Source organism: Pantherophis guttatus, chromosome 2 (genome assembly GCF_059756535.1).
Source record: "Pantherophis guttatus breed Tessera chromosome 2, ASM5975653v1, whole genome shotgun sequence".
Taxonomy (NCBI): domain Eukaryota; kingdom Metazoa; phylum Chordata; class Lepidosauria; order Squamata; family Colubridae; genus Pantherophis; species Pantherophis guttatus.
The window spans coordinates 210,396,185-210,421,631 of record NC_142064.1 but is presented as its reverse complement, the minus strand read 5'-3'; the positions used below and the strand labels follow the sequence as shown (position 1 = coordinate 210,421,631).

Sequence of the window (25,447 nt, the reverse complement as noted above, 5' to 3'; positions counted from 1 at the left end):
ATACACAGCTGTATATCTCTGTCCCTGGCTTGCAAGCGGTGTTGTCAAGAATTATTGCTAGAGTGTAGAGGCTATGGGTGTCTGGATAGGAAAGAACAAGTTTCAGTTCAACTCCCGCAAGACCAAATAGCTGTGAGCTTAGGGCCTGCCAGGTCTTGGGGGTGGGGAGAGATTTCCCATTTTTGGTTCTTGCGGTGTGGTATTTTCCCACTCAGGGCAAGTGTGCAATCTGTGGTTCTCCTTGAGTCATATCTTCTACTTGACAAACAGGTAGTAGCTGTGACTAGGAAGGCATTTACACAACTTTGTCTTGTTTGCTAATTGCCTCTGCTCTGCAGCAAAAGGCTTTGCTTACCATTAATCGTTTTAAGTCATCTCTTGGATGGACTACTGCAACATGCTGGAAGATAATCCAGAAACTACAACTAGTCCAGAATGCAGGTAGATTTGCATACACATCAGTATCTCCCAAAAGGCTTTGAAGTGAAATTCAAGATGTTGGTTATCACCCCTAAACACTACATGACACCGCTATGCTCAACAATATATGCTCATGTTACACATTTTACAGCAGTAATGACAAACCTTTTCGGCAGTGTGCTTGTGTGGGCTGCAACCCAGAAGAGGAGCTACCCAGGGCACATGTGTGCATCCGAAAATGAACTTCCAGTTTCCGGCGTAAGCATGCGTGCCGGCCAGCTACTCTTCTGGGTTTCTGGCATGCATGCGCACATGACGATCAGCTAGCTGGTGCACATGCTCACACAGGAAAACAGAAGACCAGCTCTTCCAGTTTCCAGCACTGCCGCATGCAAAAAGGCCAGCTGATCGTCGCCCACACATGTGCGCCAGAAACCCAGAAGAGGAACGGGCAATGCCATGTGTGCCAGGCGACATGGCTTTGTGTCACTTCAGGCACATGTGTCATAGGTTAGCCATTATGGCTATACAGGATGGACATGTTTTAAGTCCTTTTCCTGAAGCAACGTTATGTGGCGGGACCCAGCATACGTGCCTTGGCTGTTGCAGTACCTGCCCTTCCAATATACAGTTGGCCCCAATTTTCTGGCCTTCAGAACAGCATTAAAAATTTGGTCCTTCCTTGGGCATTGGGGCCAAGTTTACTGGAGTTTTTGCTTGGAGGAGTTTAAAATAAATTGGGGTTCTGATCTCTTTTTAATACCTGTTGCTGTTCTTAATTATACGGGATTTGTTGCTACTTACTTTATTATTGATGGTACGACACGCACAGTCACAACTGTTTGAATTGGGCAGCCATAAATAGAGTGTCTTCCCAGCCATTCTGTGAGGCCAGGTTTGGTGAGGATTCCTCAGATAGTCATAGATTGTTTTCTAGACCAAGAACTTAATATCAGTTGCTGTGTTACATTGATCCTGGGTACCTCCTGATCCTTACCTGGGACACATGATTCCATTTGTGTCCTTTATGTGTTTGCTTCCTTCTCTGTCTTACCCAGAAAATTCTCACTACCCGTTATGTTGCAGTACAGAAAATTTCTCCTCAAACCCTTGTACCTTCTTCAGTAATAATGTAACTTGGACTTCTATTGGGTATAATTTGGGTTCTCTTCATGTAGTGGGATTAACACTGCACATATTTTAGAGATGTTCACAAAACCTCCTTCATCATCCATCTTGCTTAGTCTCCCTGCATTTTCTTCTTGCTAAGCACCCACCCGTCTCTTACTGTATTTTTCTCTCTATTTTCAGATTCTAGTTTCCTTTTATGTTCCCACAAATTGTTCCAACTAGGTCAGCAGCAACCAATCCTCCAATCACACACAATGGGCAATCAACAGCAGTTAGGAATAGCCAATAAGAGACATCAGTAAGCAGTCTCTATCTCCATCTCCTTGACTTTTCCATTTTCTTCCTCATCCTTTTTCTTTTCGATTTCTCATGAAAAACACCAGTTTGCTCTCCTGCTTTGATCACTCAAAATGCAATCAACTAATTAAAAATTGTGGTAAATTATAGCAAACCTTAAGATTTACTTAATAAAATCAGGTTTAGAACTTGTTCTATTACCAGTGAGGGGAAAAAATGGAACAATAATAAATTGAATATAACATAGCTTTTATAGCATTAGTGAGAGCATACAGAAGAAATTAAACTAAAAATACTCAATCTCATTTCCACATAGCATAACATTTTAAGAAATCCTCCTGTACAATACATCTACTGTGATATATATATATATAATGCCTACCCATACCATATCACTTTGTCTAGGACAAATAAAGAAAAAAGTGCTTTAATGGGAATACCTGTCTGGTTTATGACATCAGAATGGAATCTGATGATAAAACACACTGTTAAAGAAGAAAAAGTGGTTGTACCAGATGATTCATCCAATGAAGCAAATTCACTTACCACTAGAAAAAAACATTTAGACCATTGAGTAATTGTTGAGCCAAAATCATCAACATGAGTCATCAGATGTTTCTGTAAAGGTAAATATAATTTTTCTGTGAAATATTTTGAAAATAGTCCTATAAAACTTTCACACATTTCAAAGTTAATTTAGTAATTTAGTCAATCTTGTTGCAAAGCACCCCTTCATAATTTGTTCATTCCATCCCCATTCTGAAGGCTACATTTTGTCAGACTAAACTATATATTTTTTTAAAGATATGTGCTTGAAAGAAAAGACAACTCCAAATAAGCTGTGCTTTTCAAAAAGCAAATGAAACCTACCATCTTGAGAAACTGTTCTAATAACAAAAATGAATTTTGCTTTCTAAGATTACAGAAATGTGAAGTGAATAAGTAATTACAAGTAGTCATATACGATTGTATAATTTTCTGTGTTTTTGTCTTATTAATAAAACACATTAGTAGCAGGTACTCCTTGATTTTTCAGAATCCACTTTTGTTGCATAAGATAAATCTCAGATTTCTGTAATGGAAGTGATCAGTTTACTTGTATAAGGTGACTAACTAAATTTCCCAAGAAAAGTCTCCTTAGGTAATACTAGGAAATCTTAGAAGAATAATGAGATCTCTTTAAAGCACATATTCTTCAAATCTTTAATCAGACTTTCTGTTTTATCATGCATCTGTTGACATTTTTTCTGCAGAAATTGGGATGGAATTTGGAATCATGTTCATTTAACAGATACTAAGGTCCTTAGTGATACATGGTGATAATTTTTCAGTGGACTTGAACTTTGGGTATGAGAGCATAATTCCAAATGAACTGTGTAGATCCAGAGTACTGAAGATAAGTTAAGAAGTTTATTTACCTACTTTAAAGTGAGTAAAAAAACTGTACACAAATATTAGAGCAAAGTAAGATGAAATCATATTTGAAGTTCTAAGACTTTTTGAAACTCTAGAATATTGCTGTAGTAAACTGTACTTTTTTCCTTCAAGTTTGCATGAAGTCTTCAATTCTAAAGTAAAAAAAAAAGGTTCACCCATCTTCCTATACATTTACAGGTATTAATTACATTTATACCATGTCTTCCTGCTCGCTCAAGGCAGCCAGCAAGTTTTAAAATCAGAATGCAACCTATGAAATGTTATTTAATGGACTGACGGAACAGTTAACTGTTATTCACACCTGATAGAATGAAAAATGGGGACAGGGAGAACATCTACTCTGTTTTCTTACTGCCATATAGAGGATTAATGTGGTTTGATTTGAAAATAATTTTGCATACAACTGAAAAGCCAATGGAAACAGAAATGTTTGCAAGTATTGGAAGCTATCTCATCACAAATAATATCTTGCAGAGGTTTTGTGTGTGTTTGTATATGTAATTTTTATCTAGGATTTTTAGGAAACTGATTTATGGATTAACATTAGTACATGTATAAATACATAAAAATGAAGGTGTTCCCCTTTTTATTCATGGAAAACTGATTGCTCCATTTTTTTCTGTGCATCCTTTGATTCTTCCTCTCAAAAATTATCCCCTTCTATTATTTTGTCTTGCAGTGGGGATAACTGCCATTTTGATCAAAAGATATATTTCCGTTGCTCCTTTTTATTCTTACTGATTTGAAATGTCTGAGATATAGGGGGGATGGAGATACTGAGATTTGTTGCATCTTGCTATTGGAAGTGATTCTGATAAACATTTAGCACCAACTGAGAAGATGCTTCTAGAACTGCTTGGAGAATATAATGTTATGTGGACAAAACCTAGACAAAAGAATGCAGGAATAATTAAGGGTGGAAAAATTAGTCTTGGTAAAAGGGAAAGTGTGAGAAAGAAACTCAAATTACTCCAATGTACAAGAGTACAAAACTCACCTTGAAGAAGGAATGCAAGAACTATTAAGTAAATATGAACTTAACCCACAGAGGTAAGAGGGATCAGAAGGAAACATAAGATAACATGGTCTTGATTTGAGTTAGTATGAGCAGAAGTTTTCAAAATTAGGTTACTATATCTTCCAACAATAAAGTACAATTCTAATCATCATTATGGAGTCTGTTTCCTGAACTAATATACCTTGAAGGATTGACACCTGCCTTGATTCTGCTTGGTATAAGAGGGGTCATAGGGCAGGCTTTTAATATTCTGTTATACTTTACAGCGTATTTCCCTGAAAATAAGACCCAGCTGGAAAATAAGTCCTAGCATGATTTTTCAGGATGCTTGTAATATAAGCCCTACCCAATAAATAAGCCCCATAAATAAGATTGGCAGCCAATGGACGCATTTAGTACTGTATTTCCCTGAAAATAAGAATTAACTGGAAAACAAGTCCTAATGTATCTTTTGGAGCAAAAATTAATATAAGACCCAGTCTTATTTTCAGGGAAACACGGGTAGTACCCTGGTAATCCTAGCAGTTTCTGTTTTCTGATCTGGTGCATCTCAAAGGACAAAGGGTGAAGAATCAGTTCCTCATGTTTACTGCATCTACAGATTCTTGCCTAATGGCTCTATTCAGGATTGTAAGAGATGCCTGAAGGCTTTCCACATAATTTTGCATGTTTATTTGTAAATAAGTCATTTGTATTTGCTCTGGTTTGGATACAAATTGGGCAGAATTAAGTGAGGTGAGAGAGGGTATTTATTCCACCTTAAATTGTGCATCTTGTGGTACTTACAGGAGTAAAGTCTTTGTAGTATGAGGTCTGCCACCTGTTAAATTCATGCCCATCTTGTCTCCTTCTGGGCTCCCTGCAAGTGTTGGGAATTAAGGGCACTGGATAGAAAATTCCAGTTGGTAGGTATGCAGAGAGAATGATTCTTGGTTGCTTCAATCACAGGATTTGATCCTTTTCTAATGTACCTTAGCATCTATATGAAATAGGTGATCAATCATTAGCTTGGGATAAAGTATATTGATGGTACATTGCCACTTCAGGCTAGGCTGGAAATGTTGTGGAAGTCTTGAATTGGTGCCTTGCATACTATCAGAGACTGGATAGAGAGATAGAGATTTAGACTAACTCTGGCCAGATGGAGCAGCAGCTCCTCCATAAAAATATTTTTCTATCTAATATTGGCCATGAAGGAGGTGATCTATGACTTGAGTGCCCCCTTGTTCAAGCAGTAGGTAAAAACTGGGGGGGGGGCTTTGCCCATTTTCAGTTGATATCACAATTATCATCCTACTTGGACCAGGAAACCCTGATGACAGTAATTCCTGCCTTGATAACTTCTTCTGGACTATTGCAATGTGATATATATGGGATAATGACCAAGTGACCAATGGTTGTTTTTTTTTTGCAGTAATTAATATTATTATTGTTACTCATTAACATTTTATGAGTAATAGGAATTTATGGTTTTAATTCTGTGAATGATATAGATCAAAGTCTATATTTACTGGGGTGGTATATAAATGTTGTAAAACAAACAAATAAACAATATATTCTTTTATTCCCAAAGTAGTCATATCATTAGGCTGGTTAATAGTGGTATTGTAGGTAACAGAAGTTACAGTCTTAAATGGGTGGTGGGTGGTGGTGACACAAATTAGTGATGTCTTGATACTATGATATATAAACAAATAAGTAATTTCTTGATTCTTGTTTCACATAATATGCTATGTAATGTTTAAAGCAATCCAGGATTGTAATGATAAAGGAAGGGAGTGGGTTCTGAAACTGAGAGATAGAAAGGATTACCTGAAGCTATGATGGCTTATCCAGGGTCATGAGTGATATAATCTTTGATCTGAAGATGCAGTAGCAATTTCATATATTACTTCAGTTTTAAAAGATGTTGTCTTTGTTTCTTACAATGCTATAGCTGCTTGGAAGATTTTATTACAGCTCAATACTACATAGAGTAGAAATTCTACTTAATCATCACTAAACACTAAGGGATTTTTTTCCAGCCAAAAAGTGATAGGGATTATTAGACTGTATAGCAACAATGTGAAAGGAAGCAACAAACTACCTATTGTGTGATGTAATGCTAAAACATCCACTATGACTAGGAGAATGATTGATGCTGGACAACTCGATACTGTAACTTTTTATAAGAGGAATGCAAGACCTTTTGAATCCTCTTTCTTTTGAAGTGTGAGGACTTTCAGATATAATAGTACAATGTTACTGCTATAACTATTTGCAATAGTTATGAACCTGAAGTAATATTGAACTGCAACACAATGTTGCAGCATAGACAAGAGTTTATCTAGTGGTCCTTCACTTAGGACTGTTTGCTTAATGACTATTCAAAGTCACAATGGCCCTGAAAAAAAGTTACTGGCACTTACAGCTGTTGCAGCATCCCCTGCAATCACTTTGGAATTGCGATTTATGCAATTTACAGTTGCAGTATCCCAGAGTCACATGATCACAAATCTGCGACCTTCCCAATTGGTTTCCAACAAGCAAAATCAATGGGGGGGGGGAAGATTCGCTTAACAACCACGATTCACTTAACAACTGCAGTGATTCAGATATGGCAAAAAGGTTGTAAAATTGGGGTGACTCAATTAACAGCTACTTTCCTTAGCAACAGAAATTCTGCTCTCAGCTGTGGTAGTATAAATCGAGAACTATCTCTACTTTGTTCTTCTGCCACAATGCCAAATTAAATTCAATAAGCAGCCTTTGGAGAGCTGAATTTACTTTTTTGATGTAAGATAGAAGTCTGCATATTATTTACCAAGAAGTCAGTCCAATCGAGATCAAAGACCTTTGCTTCTGCGTATTAAGGATTGCAAATATAGTCGAAGTAGTTCAATGTCTGCAGCAAATTCGTGCCATATGCATCGTCGGCATGCTAACTGAGAAGTTGCGCTTCATTTTAGGCAGCTAGAGGCTCTCATCCAACTTAGATTTATTGAATGTAAACACTTTTCAGCCTATTATACTTGTAGTTTAAAAAAATATTTCTCATGCCATCGAAAAAACTTTTAACAACAGGCTTTCCCGTACGACTACGAAGCCGCGGGGATCGCAGGCTGACTAAAAACAGCCATTTCGCGCTTTTCCCGCGGCGTTAGAGGAAGCCAGCGCCTCCTCCCGCGGAGGAAAACAAGAAACGCTTTTCAGAAAGCAGAGACTACGATTCCCAAAGCCCTTTGCGGAGAAGGAAAGGGGGGGAAGAACATGAATTGCGACCAGTTGCGCGCAGGCGCACTCCTCGGACTACATTTCCCTGGGGCCTGTGCGCGCGCCGCCTTAATGTGTCTCCGGCGCTGGGTCGAAGAGCGCGTGGGGCTGGGAGGGTGTGGGGGGGGAGGGAGCGCGACGAGGCTCTGCCGCGGTGACGAGCAAAGTGTGTGCCCGCCATAGTGCTAGCAGGCGCCGGGCCGCGGTGCGTGGGGCCGGGAGGAGGCCGAGGGGGTAGCGGCGGCGGCGGCGGCGGCGGCGACTTCAGCGAAGGGGCAGGTAGGTAGGAGCTCGCGGAAGGGAGAAGCAGGCCGGCAAAACGGGGACGGTGACAGGGGCAGGCCGGGATCGCTTTGCGGACCCCGCCGGGCTTCTCCGAGGCTGTTCTGAAAGCCGAGCGGCGCTTCCATGTGTTTCCAGGTGGCCCCTCAGCAGTCGCGGGACGGGGACGGGGGAGGGAAGGCGGGCTGGCGAAGGAGAGGAAGCGGCTGACCCGGCCCGTCTCCGCTGCGTTGAATTAGGGTGGGAAAAGGCGGGTGGTTAGCCCGCTTCCTCCTCCTCCTCCTCCTCCTCCTGCTTTTGCTATACTTCTGATCGGTTTAGAAAGAGAAGGAGTTTCTGTGCCCCTTTGCAGAGGCGGGAGAAGAAATGCACGGCAGGGACTATGGGTGCTTATCGTGTGAAGAAGCCCCATTGACCCACCAGGGAGTTTCGTTTCCGAATGAGGATAGTTCTGTTGAAACCGAAGCATTGAAACCTTGGATTACCTACCCCCCCTCGCGCCCCCCCCCCGATAATCATCCTCCCTACAATGGAGGAAAGGCTTAAGGGAAAGGCTACCAGACTTTGAAAAGCTGGTTCTGCTGTAGGGTTGTTGTTTCCCCCCCCCCTTCTCTTGCTGGGCTGGCTTATTTCCCTCTTTGGAACCCAGTTTAGTTGTTGTCTTTGTATTTTACCTTCTCGTTTTCCTTTTCTTTGGTCCCCTTAGCTGTCAGCCCCTGAGGACTAGGAGAGCAGGGTGCTGCTTGGTGGCTTTCCTGTAAAATCTCTAGAAAGATTTTGGCTGACAGAGGATTGGTGGTTGTTTTTTTTTCTTCACTGTTTTTTTTTTCTGGGCTTGAACCAGGGTGGATAAAAATCAATGATTTTTTTTAAAAAATTAAAAAAAAATCAGATTTTTTTGATTTAAATCGGATTTTTTTTATTTAAATCAGATTTTTTTGATTTTTATCGAATTTATTTTAATAAAAAACTTTTGGGGTAAAAATCTATCGTAAGATAGTTTTCTATTTAAGATACATAAATAATTTAGTTTATTCAGCATGAAATGGAGCTTAGTTATGTAGCATGAGGCTGTATATTCTGCAACACTGGGACTATCGGTGAGTCTACAGTGGGTTAAAGGAGTAGCAGAGGTGACAGTTGCTCTTTAAAAATTATGATTTAAATCGAATTGATTTAAATCAAGCCTTTTTACTAGTGATTTAAATCATGATTTAAATTGTGATTTAAATGAACTCGATTTAAATCAAATCCACCCTGGCTTGAACTTATTTTGACTTAGGCTATAGCTTCAGGAATTTTTTGATATCGAAATTGAATCCTGAAAGAAAACAATAGACCAACCCCCCCCCCCATATATGCAAAATCCATTTTTCTTTCTGAAGAATAGCCACCTGCAACCCTCACCTCCTGTATATTACATGTACATGAGGAGGGGAATTCAAAGCAGCCCTACTAGATGGTACGAATTGACACTGGGATGGCCCCATGCCCTAGTCCAGTGTTGGGGAACCTTTTTGGCACCGAGTGCCGAAATGGGAGCGTGTGCATGTGTGCATGCCGGAAAACAAGAGCAGCTGCCTGGGACACATGTGCGCACCAAGAAGATGATCTTCCGGTTTCCGCCGTGTGCATGTGCACCGGCCACCTGGTCTTCCATTTTCTGGCACATATGGACATGCGAAGACCACCTGACCTGTATACATGCGCATGCTAGAAACAAGAAGATCATCTTCCCGGCGCATGCATGGGCACCGGGCGGCTGCTTTTCTGGTGCTCCCGTGTGTGTGAAGACCAGCTGACCAGTCCGCTGGAACCCGGATCGTGTGCCCAGAGAGATGGCACACTTGTGCTATAGGTTCATCATCATGGCCCTAGTCTGTGATAATAGGCTCTTCCTAGAAACAGAATGGTTTATTTCTTGTATGCTTTCAATATCATGGACCAAATTAGTGGGTATGGAGAAGTAAGGATTAAACTGTTGGCCTAGAAACCAGGGAATTCTGAGTTCTAGTTCCACTTTAGGCATGAAAGCCAGCTGGTGACTTTGGATCAGTCACTCTCTCTCAGCCCAGCCTACCTCACAGGATTGTTGTTGAGGGGAAGATAGGAGGAGGAAGGAGTATTTAGGTATGTTCACTGCCTTGAGTTATTTATAACAATGATAAAGGTGGGGAAAAAATCAAATAAACTACTGCCAAGATTGCTGAGGTCCTGGAATGCATTGCAGCCCTTAGCACCTCTTTTGCTGGAGGTTAAACTACTCAATTGATTGATTTAGCTTCTTCCGATTCTGTATTCATAGGTTTATTTGCCTTCCTGTTCTGTAGAAATGAATAAGAGTAATTCTGTTATCCAGAAGAAAATTATGCTGGTTTTGGCCAGAATTTTTGTCTAAATGACAGCTTTACACTGCTGCTGATGCTGGTGGTTCTGTATCTGGGATTGCCCTCCTTTTTCTTCATCCTTGTAGTTCATGGAGAACTATTGAAAACAGTTGCAACAATCCCTATCAACTTGGTAATATTAAGTACTTAATGTTTGAGAGAGATGCATTTTAAAAAAAAAATTTATAACGCCCTTACACCTAGTTTATCAGTGGTAGCTGTGTCAAATGGTGTTAAGAGTTTTTAAATTTTGTTTTCCCTGGTTGACTAAATGGCACCTTCAGTCATACATCTATAATAGTAGTGTATGGAAATGAGCTTTTATCTTCCTCTCTTTCCACCTCTCTTCCCTTTCTTGCCCCAATTAAATTTGTCCTCTAAAGCCAGTTCTTTATAGAGAAAAAGAAACAAATTTGTACCATTTACACTATCTTTTTCATAGAATCAATAGCTTTGTGTGAAAATGCAATTGGGGAATTGAGAAAATAGCATAGAAGGAAATGATGATAAATATCTTGTGGGTCAAATTTATCGCAAACTCTTTCCATTTATCCTACAACCTTTTTCCATTGGCTTTTCTGTCTTTCTGTTGTTGTTTTTTTTGTCAACTTATTACCACCCAACCATTCCCTGGAGGGAAAGTGCAGATTTTGAATAAGTAGATTTACAGAGATTTGAAGTACTGTAGGGCATTGTAGTGACACTTGCTGCTAAACTCTTTGACTGGACAGTCAACTCATTTAGGTCTGTCTTATTTTCCACTTCTGCCTTCTAATGACTATCCATTAGGTGTTTATTCCCTTACTGATAGTCTGATTTACCCTAAGTTAAAAAAGAAAAAAAAGTCATAGGGAATGCAGGTCACTTTCTTCGGTATTCAATATACAGTACTTTGGTCTTCAGTGAGAAGTATTGAAACCCAGTGTTGCTTTCATTTGTATGATTAGTTCTAAGTTGAATCTTTTGTCTATAGTAGAATGTCGCAAAATGGAATGTATTTGTATTACCTTCCTATCACACGCATCCTGTGACATTAGCTAAATGTTTATGATTATATACAGGAAATGTTATAATAAGGGTTGAAGAATCCATGGTTATGTTAGGGGTTCCTGACCACTGGGTTGATACTGAACTGTGATTGTTTGGACCATCTTCAGATGCAAATATTTACTTTCAGTTATTAGTGTACACATTTCACTACAGTGTCCTTGATTGGAAAAATTCTTTTGAGCAAAATGAATTGAATTGAATGCTTGAAATAATACAATTTGAGTATCAGTGATTTGCAATTTCCTCTTGTTAGGTCACATAAGTGGAGCCTTCTTCAGTTTGGTGCAGTGCTTTGCTATTGTAGCAATATTTTTTTCGAAATACTATTCATTAGTGTTAAGTACCTTGCTAGATTTTCTTCTCTAGCAATGAATAACAACTTGTGATACTTTACTGCATTTTATACTCGCAGATGTATTGGATAAGAGAATGTACAAATAAAGCCTGCTAGCTATGTGATACGTTGGTCAAAACATTGTGTTATACAGGTAGTCCTTGACTTATGACCATAATTGAGCCCAAAATTTATGTTGCTAAGCCAGACATTTAAGTGAGTTTTGCCCCATTTTACGACCTATTCTGCCACAGTTAAATGAATCATTGCAGTTGTTAAGTTAGTAACATAGTTGTTAAGTGACTCTGCCTTCTCCATTGACTTTGCTTGTCAAAAGGTCGCAAAAGGTGATCACATGACCCTGGGAAACCAATCATCATAAATATGAACCGATTTAGCAAACATCTGAATTTTGATCACATGACCTTGGGGATGCTACAACAGTTGTAAGTGTGAAAAACAGTCATAAGTCACTTTTTTCAGTGTTGTGGTAACTTTGAACAGTCACTAAACGAACTGCTGTTACTCAAGGACTACCTGTTCAGGTTTTATTTTTATATTTATATTTGTATTTATGGGTGTGTGATAATTTTGTTGTACAGTACATTTGAAACTTTGTTCTTGTTAAGATTTTTGGAAGAGTTACGTTTAAAAATAATTTGCATTGTGTACCTTTTCAGCTATATCAGATACTTTAATTACATACAGTATAAACAATTAAATAATTTAACCAAAATTATTATATCTATGGACTAATATGTAGTAATTGGATTTACTTCCTCCCTTCAAAATCTGATATGTGTTGGAAACAAGGGATAATCAATCATGTTCTTGGAAAGAAAATGACACTTAGTTGGAGAAGCAAAGGATCCTTTCGTAGAGATCAAAGGCAAATAGTTATTATAGTTTACAACAAGATTCATTAATTAGATCATTGTGTGTGCATGCGCACACATTGAGAACAACATCAGAGGCTCAAAACTCCAGTTGTTTATAGGTAGTCACTCAAGACAGATCAATCTGAACACTGCCTGTATTGATTACTGGAAAGCCTATGACTCGATGCCACACATATGGATCTGTGAATGGTGCTGTACAAAGTCAACAGACACTAAGGACCTTTCACAAGAATTCAGTAGGACTATAAAAGACAACATTAGAAGTCAACTCGAGACAGTTCACACAAGTGACTATCAAGTATGGCTTATATCAGTGATGGCTAACTTTTTTGCCATCGGGTGCCAAAAGCGGGGGGTCGCATGCGCATGTGCCCACACCCATAATTCAGTGCCCCCCTGCACATGCGACCCCTGCACTCCCCCCTGCATGTGCACATGACCCCCTGCCCCGTTTTGGGCCTAGCAGGCCTATCTGAAGCCTCCAGAGGGCGAAAATGGCCTCCCGCACCCCCCTGGAGGCCAGAAATGGCTCGTTTTCCTACTTCCGGTGGGCCCGTTAGGTCCATTTTTTGCCCTCCCTAGGTTCCAGAAGCTTTCCTGGAGGCTGGGGAGGGCAAAAATGGCCTCCCCCCCCCCGAGGCCCTCTGGAGGCCGAAAACGCCTTTCCAGAGCCTCCACACAAGCCCTGTACTTACCTGGCATTCCAAAATGGGACTCCTGGGAGGGGAGGGATGGGCGGGGCCAGCCAAAAATCAACTTGGTGGTTGGTGCTAAAGTGATTAAAGTGCTGTTAAGTAGCACTAGCTGCCTGCAATTACTGCAAGTTCAAATCTCACCAGGCTCAAAGTTGACTCAGCCTTCCATCCTTTCGTGGTAGGTAAAATGAGGACCCGGATTGTGGGGGCAATAAGCTGGCTTTGTATAAAAAAGAACACTGCTTAGGGAGGGCCGAAAGCCCTACTAAGCAGATATATAGAAAAGTATGAAGGCTATTGCTTAACGCATTGTAAGCTGTCCTGAGTCTCTGGAGAAGGGCGGCATATAAATCGAACCAATAAATAAACAATAAATAAATAAACTGACCCTACATAGTATGTACCATTGACAGATACCTGAGCTGGTTGACACTGGAAAATTCTACCAGTGGCTGGAAGGGCTGGACTAAAAGACACTGATCACAGCAACACAAGAATAGGCTTGTGTTCCATAGAAGATCCATAGAAGCAAAGGTCTACCACACTAGGCAGGACCTGTGGTGCAGATTAATCAGAGGGGCCTCAAAGATAGACTCCGAGATGCAGGCAAGAACAGCACACACTAAACAGCACAACCAAGTAGTTGGCACTGTGTACAGGAGCATCTGCACAGCGTATGGGCTAGATCCTCTCAAGTCCAGATGGGAGATTCCACATCGGACTTTCAAATCCAGATAGACAAGCAGGCGTTGGCCAGGCAACCAGACATCATGGTAGTAGACAAAGATCAGAAGATGACATTGATGATAGGTGTAGTGGTACCAAATGACAGCAACATCAGGTAGAAGGATAAGCTGGATAGGCTGTGGATAGTAAAGGCCAAAGTGGTCCTACCACCCACTGGATGCTGTGGCTCCAACAGATCCCAGAAACAACATTAGATTTCTCTGTCTAAAAGAGTTCAGTGCTAAGAATAGTTAAGATATCATGCAGGACCCTCAAACTCTCAGGCTCTGGTAGAGGACCCAAGACTGAGGAAAACACATACAACCATATGGGTGAGAAATTCCTTGTTTGCCATTTAAGTGAACCCCTTTACAAGTATATTTTTAAAATGATGTATGTGTATGGATATTTTTAGAAGAAACAATAAGATGACTCATTAAATGTTTATGTTATTCCAGTGATCAAATCTTATAAGTTAAAATTCCCTCTATTTCCTTGTGACACATCATATATTTCTGAGCCTTGGGTTGTATGTTCTTACTGCTACTTTATTATGTTTCGTCAGATCTCTTGCCAAGTTATTCATCACCATTCTTTTCTACCTAGAAATATGTGGTTGATGAAAAAAATAGTTACCAACCTGGATCCTTTTGAAGGAGATTGCAGGCTTTTGGGAAGGCTAAAGCTGTCAAAAGATGTAGTGGATGTATGTTAATTTCAATATCAGAGGCAATTTATGTCTCAGTAGCAGTTGTTAGGAAAGGCTATCTGTTACTTGAGGGCTTTCCAGTGTCATCTGGTTAAACCACTGTGGAAGCATGATGGGTTAGGTTAGGATTCTCAGATGTTGTGGTGTCACAGTCTCCTAAAATGATACATTAATTTATTGGAGCCTTCCTAATGAAAAAAAAGCTACTCCTGAGTAGTGCTGAGTGCTAGCTGACAGTTTGGTATTGAATGGATTCTTTATTCAATTCTTTATTCCCTTATATACTTAAAACGAGCCCTGCCAGAATTTGATTCCACTGCCAACTTGTCCAGAAAAGGAAGGACTGAGTTCTTACATGGCTTTGGATGTTGTGGATGGAGCTTTTGGGAACTAAAAGCTGGGATGCAGCTCATCATACTTAACACTGGCTTTCATCCAACTAAATGTGATTTTCAACCCCAAACAAAAGGTCTGACTTGGATCTCTCTATTAGATTTTTTTTTAGCTTTGCCAATCAAAACAGAGGGTGGTCATAAATTAATTACTCTTATGTTTACAACTTCCTTTATTTGGTTGCATGGATAATATTTAACTATGTGGAGTATAGATTTATTTAATCCATTAAACCTTAAACCTACTTTTTCATCTGATGGAGTTGAGAAAATTTTTGAATCCTGATGTGATACGTTTGTTCCTGGTGCCTTTCTGTTGAAATACTTTTTTCAAAAATAAAACGTTCACAAAGATAGAGCCATCCTTACCTATCTGTCCAAATTAGCAGGTGCTTAATGTGTTACTATCTCTTTGTCCAGTTTACCCTTCCTGTGTTGGGCAAAATATTTATGTGCCAGAGGAAAAATGTTTTCCTAATTAGCAGGTGCTCTAATATGTTACTTATCTCTTTGTCCAGTTTACCCTTCCTGTGTTGGGCAAAATGTTTATGCTCTAGAGGAAGAATGTTTTCCTTGGTCCAGATAACTTACTGTGGGCTGACTTCACTTAACTTCATTCATGTCCTGTGGATGAAATTTCTTAAATCTTTTGTTCTGAGAGAATTGAGGGTTGGGGTTAGATTGAAAAGATTAAAAAGAGCAATTAACTCTTTGCTTTTGAACCTGATGGAATGAAAGCCAGTGTAGTTTATAAACCAAAATTCTATAATCTGACACTTTAAGATTAGAAATCATGACCCTAACTCCTGAAAGTTGTAATTAGTTGTAAATTTTAATATGGGAGAAAAGGAACTGATTACAAATGTGAGTGGAGGGTAATCATATTAGCTGCTTTTTATTTTAGTTAATGTAAATAAAATTAAATACAGTTATTGTCTTGGTTCCATCTTGAGTGGCACCTAATTTGGAAATATTGGCATATGGTGTCAACTGCTTATTATAGAAGAGAATACTGCTTTAAAAACATAAATATGCGAAGAGCTTTGTGATGAGTGCATACAAAGATATTTTTAAAATTATGTCTTAACTTCCCCATTTTCAATCGCTTTTATAAAAAGTAGGTGGCTTTTGAGATCTAATGTTTTTTGTGAAAACGAATGCAATAAGAATTGAGGATGTTTTCATCTCGTCTGAATTGCTTCTCTCTCTTGTTTAGAGTGAGTCATGACGTCATGTTCTGAGCTTGTAGATTCCAAGGCTGAGCTCACTGCTTTGCTAGAGCAATGGGAGAAAGATCATGGCAGTGGACAAGACATGGTTCCTATTCTTACCCGGTAGGTGTGATCAAGTATAATTATATGGAATACGTTATAGAAATGACACCATTCCGAAGCAAATCTCAGTAGGGCTTAGTCACAGGTAAATAAACGTTTATATAATTTAGTTTTTACATTCTGTTTACTAAGCTTGTGCACATCATTTGATAAGGCAGGTAGATTTGCTGATTATGTAGAAGTATCTTCTGAGCATGGAAATTACATGGTCTGAAGACCTCAGGAAGTCGTGAAACAGCCCTACCAAATGATTTGCATATTATAACCTAATACACAAGCTTTGAGCAGTGTGAAAGTAACAGAAAATAACAGAAAAGCAATGGACTAGTTTTCCTGTTAACATTTGCTATCAAGCTCCCCTGTCCAAGATTTGGCAGTAAATACCAGATTTTTTACACTTCATAGCTAAAATTATCTCTTTGATTATGCAGCAGAAGACTCACACTCAGCTTGTTTGAGTAACAAATTGTGTCATAAACAAGAATAAAGCCATACTGATGAGTTGATTACCCACTGCAGTTAGAAGATGTAAATTCTCTTATAGCCTTAGGATTTAAATGAGTGGCTTCTTCCTTCCACTTTTCCAAATTAATGAAGATGTAGGGTAGTATTTGGAAGTTGTGAAGCTGTACGTTTATTGTATGTTTACATAATGACTGTCTTTGGCTTGAGAATTGCCTCAAAGCCTCACAGTTCCTATCTTAGCAGTCCCATAAGTAGCAAAGATGACATTATTAAACTCTTAACAATGTAGAGAAATTATGTAGATCATGGACAATTCAAGCATGTTTTTAGATAGATTAATTAATTAGAGAGGGTAGTACTTCCCTCCTCTTTGCTGAAATTTTGTTAAATACAGATAGTGTATTTTTAATGTACTGGGATGCGGTGGCTCAGTGGCTAAGACGCTGATCTTGTCGATCGAAAGTTCGGCAGTTCAGTGGTTTGAAGCCCTAGTGCTGCGTAATGGGGTGAGCTCCCGTTACTTGTCCCAGCTTCTGCTTATCTAGCAGTTCGAAAGCATGTAAAAAATGCAAGTAGAAAAATAGGGACCACCTTTGATGGGAAGGTAACAGCGTTCCATGCGCCTTTGGTGTTTAGTCATGCCGGCCACATGACCACGGAGACGTCTTCGGACAGCGCTGGCTCTTTGGCTTTGAAATGGAGATGAGCACCACCCCCTAGAGTCGGAAGGACTAGCACATATGTGCGAGGGGAACCTTTACCTTTAGTGCTTGTCTCCTCTTTTTGCTGAAATGTTGTTAAATACAGATAGTGGTCACTTAACTATGGTAATTGGGACCGGCAACTCCATCCCTGAATGATATGATCATAAAGTTGAATGTCACTTGACCATCTTAGCTTACAATAGCAGCTATGGCAGTCACAGTTGCCATTGTTAAGTGAATCCTGCACATTTGCAATATCCTGCAGTCACATGTTTGCCCTTTAGGACCTATTGACTTCCTTTTTGACTCTGCTTGTCAGAAGATGGAAGTGAAAGTCTCAAATTGCAGTCATGTGACTGTAATGCACTGCAACTGTAATAAGTAATTAATGAAATTTGTATGCCACTCATCTTGCCATCAAGCAACTCTGGGAGGCTCTAATTGTGAACCATTTGCCAAGAGCTCAAATCATATGACCGTGGGAATGTCACAGTGGCCATAACTACACGGAATAAGACCTCTCTGTTCAGCACCATCGTAACTTCAAATGGTCATTTCAATTAGAATCTTGATTAATCATGGTTGTCTAATTTTAACAATTCAAATATTAGAAATACAAATTGCTTATGTTTTTTTCTGTTTCTAGAATGTCAGAGTTGATTGAAAAGGAGACAGAAGAGTATCGCAAACGAGATCCAGATCCATTTGATGATAGGCATCCCGGTAAACTGAGAAGAAAGCATTTATCTATTTTTATATACCACCTTAAGCCATATTTTTTCTGAGCCAATCAGAATTCTACCAAGGAGCAAAGTATCACAGTGCTTCTCTTTTGTATGTCTCTGAATTAACTAGATGATTGGTAGAGTTTTTTTTTTTTAAAAAAAGGGGGCTAAGAAAGAAAACCATACATAAACCCATTTTATATGTTCTCAACCACAGTTGCAGAGACTAAGGCAAAAAAAAAAAAAAAGTAAAATTATGACTTACTGCCTTTAAACAATCCATATAAATTAACTGATACTACTTGGACACCACATTAAGACATCAAGCCATGAGTCATACAGATAGTCCTCAACTTGCAACCACAATTAAGACTGGAAAATGTATTATTAAGTGGTGCGGTCATTAAGCATTACATGACCACACCTGATTTTATAACCTTTGTTTTGCTGTAGACATTAAGTGAATCACTGTTCATTAAGCAAGACATCTTGTGATTTGCGACCTCTTCTGTCAGCTTCCCCATTGACTTTGATACCCGCAGGGGAATGGAGTCCCTCCTCAAATAGTCTGGTCTCATTGTGGGTCATTTCACTAAATCAACATAATTATGTTAACAACAGCATGCAACTAAAGTGCTTTTTGGAGTTTCTGTAATTCTCCTTGCTTCTTAAAATATTCCAGAGATATATCTTTAAACAAATTAAGAATACATGGAACTAATTTTAAATATTTTATGGGAGGCCTGGAACAAAAAAAGTGAAAGACTTGCTTTTACAAAACAAACGGAAGATGATTTTTCAACTAATTAATGTGCTTTTCTATAACTTAAGATATAGACTGTGATTGTACAACTGTATTTTAATTTTTTCACCTACCAAAAAATAACTTGTGCACACATATCAAATGTTATTTAGTAAAACTTCTAAGAGGTTCTTATGTGTGTTATAAATGTTGAATAACCATAGGTGTGAGAGTGGAGGTTCGTTCTCCAAACTTGTGGGTTGGTTTCCAAACATTTCGTTACCAGGCTAGTTAACATCTTCAGTGTAATTTAGGGGATGTCAGTGTTGGTGTTGTTCTGCTTATGAGGGCTTGGTGTGGTCAGTAGGTCTTGTGATGGGGAAGTCACATCAGGTGAGGGTCATTGGGAGGTGAAGTGCTGGTTGGGGTTGTGGGCTGGTTGAATGCTGGTGCTATCGGTGTTTGGTTGTGCGGTTGATTTGAATTCTCAGGTGTTCGTAGGCTGGTTGTAGGTCAGTGTGTCTGTTGATGGAATTACTTGTGGAGTGCCAGGCTTCAATAAAGTCACAAGCCCTCACAAGACCTTCACCTGATGTGACCTTCCTATCACAAGGCCTATTGACCACACAAAACCCTTATAAACAGAAGAACACCAGCCCTGACATTCCCTAGATTCCGCTAAAGATGTTACCTAGCCTGGTAAGAAAATGTTCGGAAACAAACCCACAAGCTCGGAGAACGAACCTCCATTCTCATCGTTACACCCGAGCTACAGATATTTGCCACTACTGCAAACCATTTCATTAAAACAAACTACTTAAGAATTATTGGGCAACAGTTTAGATTAGAAGGCTTGTTTTAGTCAACCAAATAGGTTTTTAAATTAAAATATAATTTTACATAAATTTGTCGATATAATTTTTTTACTTAAATTCAGTGCCAATATTTCTCTTCCATTGATTTGTGGGTGGAAATTTTTGAATTGCCAGGATATTCAATTAATCATACTTAACTTCAGTTAGCTAAGGTATTGTTTTACATGTTTGTTTTGTTTTCTTTGCATTGTTTCTACTTAGGTTTGCTAGTGAGTGTGCGGTCTATTAATTGATACTGTTGTCTGTTTGTTTTACAGGTCGAGCAGACCCAAAATGTATGCTTGGACACTTGCTGAGGATTCTTTTCAAGAATGATGATTTCATGAATGCAGTGGGTTTGCCCTTTGAATTTATGTATAGATATCTACTTGGCAACTGGTAGCTAGTGTTACTTAATTTTTTTTGCCAAGGTGCAAAAGATGTGCTAAGGGGTTCATTTTGTTTTAGATTCATTCTCTGTTGAAAGAAGAAGGTAATTTCCAAAACTTAATATAAAATTTGCCTAAGTCTCATTTAGTCAAATCATGATGCAAGCAGTATAAAAAGAGTCTTTTCTTTATTAACTCTGTCTGTCTTCTCTCTGTCTACCAAAGGGCCCTTTGCCGCCTTCTATATTTTCCAGAAAGTTACAAATTCAAGGTGTTTATTGAAATTGAAGTAGATTCCAGTAAACTGAAAGAATTTATGTACAATGAGAAGTGGATTTAAGCTCTAATTTTGAACCTTATATTTTGCAAAAACTGATAAAGACTAATGTATTGAAGAATTCAAATGCCTGGTTAGGCTACTTACTATACTTCAAGATGTAATATGTGCAGCAGAACCCTGTGCAGAAGTAGCACAGTTGAATTAAGTGTACTTAAATTTTAAGTAAATGCTCTTAGAATTGCTTTGTAATCTTTTGTTTCTATGTAATTTAAAGCTATCAATCCTTTTACAATGCGAATGGAAGAACCTAAACAATTCCACTTTTAAAAAATTGATAATAGTAATAAAGCATAATATAGATTTGAAAACTTTTTTTTTCTGTGGGTGGTTCTTGGCTTGTGGAATAAAACTGATTTTTGCAAATTTAGCTTTTCCCCAGCATATCTTGTCCTGAAACTTATTGACTCCAGAGAGTCAGTGATCCTATGAGTAAGCATTGTAGGAGAAATTCAATTCAGGTTCTCCCTCCCTCCCTTCTTCAAATGCAGTCTCTGCTGGACTGGCATTCTTCCCATAAGTAGAAAGGCATTCAGATCTGACATGTATTTTTTTTTTCTTTCAGAAATAACCCCAAAATTTTTCTTCTTCTTTTAGTTGGTAAATGCTTACGTCATGACAAGCAGAGAACCTCCACTGAACACAGCTGCCTGCCGACTCCTATTGGACATTATGCCTGGGCTGGAAACTGCTGTTGTCTTTCAGGAGAAGGTATGGGAGATAGGAAGATAGACTTAGAAGCAACATGGTGCAGATCTTAGTAGACTCTGCTTTGACAGTTTTGGGAGGCTGGTAAGAAGAATGAATTCCAGGTGGCTGAAAACGTTGCTTCTGCCACAGTCAGACAGTATACCAATTAATTGACTCCAGATGATAGCTACCTTTATTTTGAAGGCTAAAATTTTGTTCATTTACTTAAAAGATTTTTATGGCCATCCTTCTTAAGTAATTCTGGGCAGCTTACAGCAACAATAAAACCAATATCTATAAAATACTCATAAAACAGTAAAAACAATAAAATAAATAGCCTGCACCTTAAATATTCCCTTGGGACGCCCCACAACAGTTGCCCTCATTCCATACACACACACACACACACACACACACACACACACACACACACACACACAGCCCCACAACAGTTGCCCTCATTCCATACACACACACACACACACACACACACACACACACACACACACACTGTAGAGAGATATAAACTGCCCAGAGCCCCCTCTCTGAGGGAGGTAGGCTGTTAATAAATAAACCAAATAAATAAATAATAAAAATAATACTTTCTTATTTATGTTCATATTTATATACATTTAAATTCATACATATAAAATAGTTTAAATATTTCTTATATTCTCTGAGACTTGGAAGTTTGCAGACATAGAAAGGTGTTTTTTTAATTGATTGATATACCAAGAGTTGCTAGGATTAGTGTTTCAGTTGCTTTACAGCAGTTATGGAATGGCTGCAATCAGACTACAATATGCTAAGCATTCCTTTTTTTATTTGTTTGTTTTCATGAAGGGAGGAACAGGTAGGAATGAATGGGTTATAGTGGCTTACCATACTGACAATCCACATCGCAGTTGATATTATGACCAAGGATTTTTGGCTTTACCTGGCATCTGAATGCATTCAGTGTGCCTTTTGTGTGATCTGTAAATTTCCATGACCACACAGTCCCTGATACAGTTGGTAGCCAGAATTGAATTATTTTTGCACTGAGTTTCTGAATTACATGCCAGTGTGCAGAAGAACTATATAAAAACTCCTGTGTATAGCCAGAAATTTCTTCATGCTTGACTGCAGCAATTTTGATGAAAAATTATGTTGCTGTCCAGTTTAACAAGTGCTTGTCCTTTCTTAGTAGAAAGTCTTACTGCGAAAAAAATCAAAGAAAACTATAGCTTAAAAAATCATTCTGGATATGCATTTATTACTTTAAATGTTGATCGTATCGACAACTTCATCTGCTTTTTTAATCTGAAAAGTTTCTTTTTGGAACAAAGCCCAGTATAGGTTATGAGATTTATATGTGTGTAGATGTCGTATTGCAATGTAAGCTGTGAAGAATTTAAGTTGCCTAAATATACCACTCTTGTCCTGTCCCGTCCCCTTTATTCTAGGAAGGCATTGTTGAGAATCTCTTCAAGTGGGCACGAGAAGCTGATCAGCCTTTAAGGACATTCGCAACTGGATTGCTTGGAGGTGCCATGGAGAATCAAGATATTGCTGCCAACTATAGAGATGAGAATTCCCAACTGGTAAACAGGAAATATCCATAACATATTGTAGACAAGTATTGAACAGTGTGATTGGAGCAGAAACCCCTAAGCTTTTATTTAGCCCCTGGAGCATTATCACAATGAATGTAGAAAAACTGCAGCAATGGTTGCATGTTACTTATTCTACAGCAAATTTTAGAAATGTCCTTCTTTGTAAGTGGAGAAAACACATTCATATATCAGCATGTTTCGTTTTGCATGATAACTTTTCCCCGACTCCAGTTTCCTGTCCTCCTTCACAGTATTAGAATAATAAGAAGGAACCTTAAGTTTGCAAAGATAGTGTATTTAAATATTCAACATTTGAAATTAGCACCGGGTTGTTGGTTTTTTTGCTGCTCCTCTATGTGTTTCTTTTTTTGGAAGGTGAATGGCATAATAATAATGGGTTTGAGTTTCTTTGGGCAAACTGATTTCGGTATAGCAGAACTGTGTTAAACTGATGCATGTTCAACTCTTTATGAAAGGTGGCATTTGTCCTTCAACGTTTGCGAGAGCTGCAAGTCATTGAAACAAACACAAAACATGAAAATAAGCGTCCTAGTCCTCGAAAAGTGCCATCCGACCCCTTGCTGCCTCTAGATGAAGAAGCTGTGGACATGGATTATGGGGAGATGGCTGTGGATGGTGAGCAGGAGGAAGTGACGGGGGACATGGAGATTTCATTTAACCTTGACTCAAATCACAAGACAAGTAGTCGGGTAAATTCTGCCGCAAAAAAATCAGGGAAGCAACACGAAAAAGAGAATTTCCGAAAAGCAAAACAAAAACTTGGCTTCTCTTCTGAACCAGAAAGGATGTTTGTTGAACTGTCTAATAGCAGCTGGTCTGAGATGTCTCCTTGGGTGATTGGCACAAATTATAACCTGTATCCCTTGACCCCGGCCATAGAGCAAAGACTGATTCTGCAGTATCTGACTCCTCTTGGGGAGTATCAAGAGGTAGGTTTAAAAAAGCAGAAGGATACATGATAATTGCATTTCTTTTAGGAAGAAATTAAACTTTATTATGGAGAATCATAATCTGTTCAAGGTATGTTCTTACGCAAAGGTGTTGTGCAAAGAGCAAAAGATAATCTTTGGAGCTGTCTTTCCAATTAATTGTGCTTTGTTATGTGCTTGCCTTAGAACAGGATGTTAATGTTTTAATCATAAATACCCCTTTATTATAAATAAAGATACCCATATTATGCAGACTCTTATTATAAAGAAAAATAGATCATATTATAAATAATACATGTGTTGGAAAGAAATATAGTAATATAATAGAACAACATTCTTCTTCCCCCCGCTACATATTTTAATCTAAAAATATATGAGAGGAAATGGTTAGTTGCACAGTAAGTGCCATCCTCAAGATTACATAGCACAGGAGTGTCAAAGTGGTGGCCCGCAGGCCAGATGCGTCACGCGCAGGCCACGCCCAGCCCAACTTCACAAAGGAAAAAAAGTCGCGATATGTCACATGACATCAATGTAACGTGGAGAGTTTGACATCATGATGTAGCAGAAATTTGGTCAACTATACTTTGCATCTGACTGCTTCTAAATTTAGGAGAAAGAAAATATTTTAAGATTTCCATCTTAAAGTATTTTGTACGTTTCCCCCAACAGTTGCTGCCTATCTTCATGCAACTTGGATCAAGAGATTTGATGATGTTCTATATTGACTTGAAACGGACCAATGATGTACTGCTTACTTTTGAAGCCCTAAAGGTAAACAATAGCATTATGAACTGTTTGTTCATAGATACAAGAGGCCTTGTGGCCCAATTTCAGCGTAATCTACGTAGTTGGATTCTTACTCTAACCAAGTAACACCATTGCTATTTGGATGGGAAATTATGGATATTGAGATGCTAGTCTGGAAGAAATTGGACTGGTACTGACTGACAACTGGTACTGAAAGAACATCAACTCTGAATACTTACATTTTTTCTTTAAAGCTTTGAAATATTTACCCCTTGTTTTTCTTCTTTACAAGTTCTATATTTTAAGAGCGATACAATACTTCAGATTAAAGACAAAAGGTGTTTTAGTGATGTCAAGACTCTCAGAGTTCTTATGCGTGTTATAAATACTGAAATGTTGAATAGAGTGAAAGACTGGATGTTCTAAATCTCCACTCTCAGAACCTGCCTTGATCCATTCACCTGCTCCTGCCTCCTGATATGGCTTGTGGGTGTCAGGATCTGTTTTCTCGGGAACCTCTTACTTGGGATCTACCCCTAATCCTGGTGTGTCTGTGAGATAAGTGTTCTTTCATTCTGTAAACTTCTTTGCTATGCGGTACAAACTGAATGGTATCCAGAAGATTTGGCCTTTCTTTTCTTTTTTCCTTGGTCTATAAATCCATCTCATAGAATATCACTAATAAAGCAGCTTGCAAATTAATTTAAAAACAAATTGCTAACTGAATATTCCTGAACTGCAACAGATCATGAGTCTTCTACTCAAAATATACAGATCACAATGAGTTAATACAGATAAAAAATTCTGAAGAAAAACCATGTTCATGCACATAGATACTGATTTTAAACTGAAAGCTCTTGCTGGAATTCTTGCTGATTTCAGT

The 25,447-nt window shown here is 38.7% G+C and overlaps 1 protein-coding gene across 1 annotated transcript in view; it reads left to right on the top strand.

Moving 5' to 3' along the window:
* The first annotated feature begins 7,588 nt into the window (after positions 1 to 7,588).
* The window catches only part of DCAF1 (DDB1 and CUL4 associated factor 1), a 47,207-nt gene continuing 29,348 nt past the window's right edge, over positions 7,589 to 25,447 (top strand). Inside the window, exons 1-8 of the mRNA XM_034440065.3 lie at positions 7,589 to 7,834; positions 16,246 to 16,363; positions 18,179 to 18,255; positions 20,132 to 20,205; positions 21,177 to 21,290; positions 22,715 to 22,852; positions 23,341 to 23,814; positions 24,487 to 24,588. Coding sequence (XP_034295956.1) covers positions 16,254 to 16,363; positions 18,179 to 18,255; positions 20,132 to 20,205; positions 21,177 to 21,290; positions 22,715 to 22,852; positions 23,341 to 23,814; positions 24,487 to 24,588 — 1,089 coding nt within the window. The 5' untranslated portion in view covers positions 7,589 to 7,834; positions 16,246 to 16,253. The remainder of the gene's footprint in view (positions 7,835 to 16,245; positions 16,364 to 18,178; positions 18,256 to 20,131; positions 20,206 to 21,176; positions 21,291 to 22,714; positions 22,853 to 23,340; positions 23,815 to 24,486; positions 24,589 to 25,447) is intronic.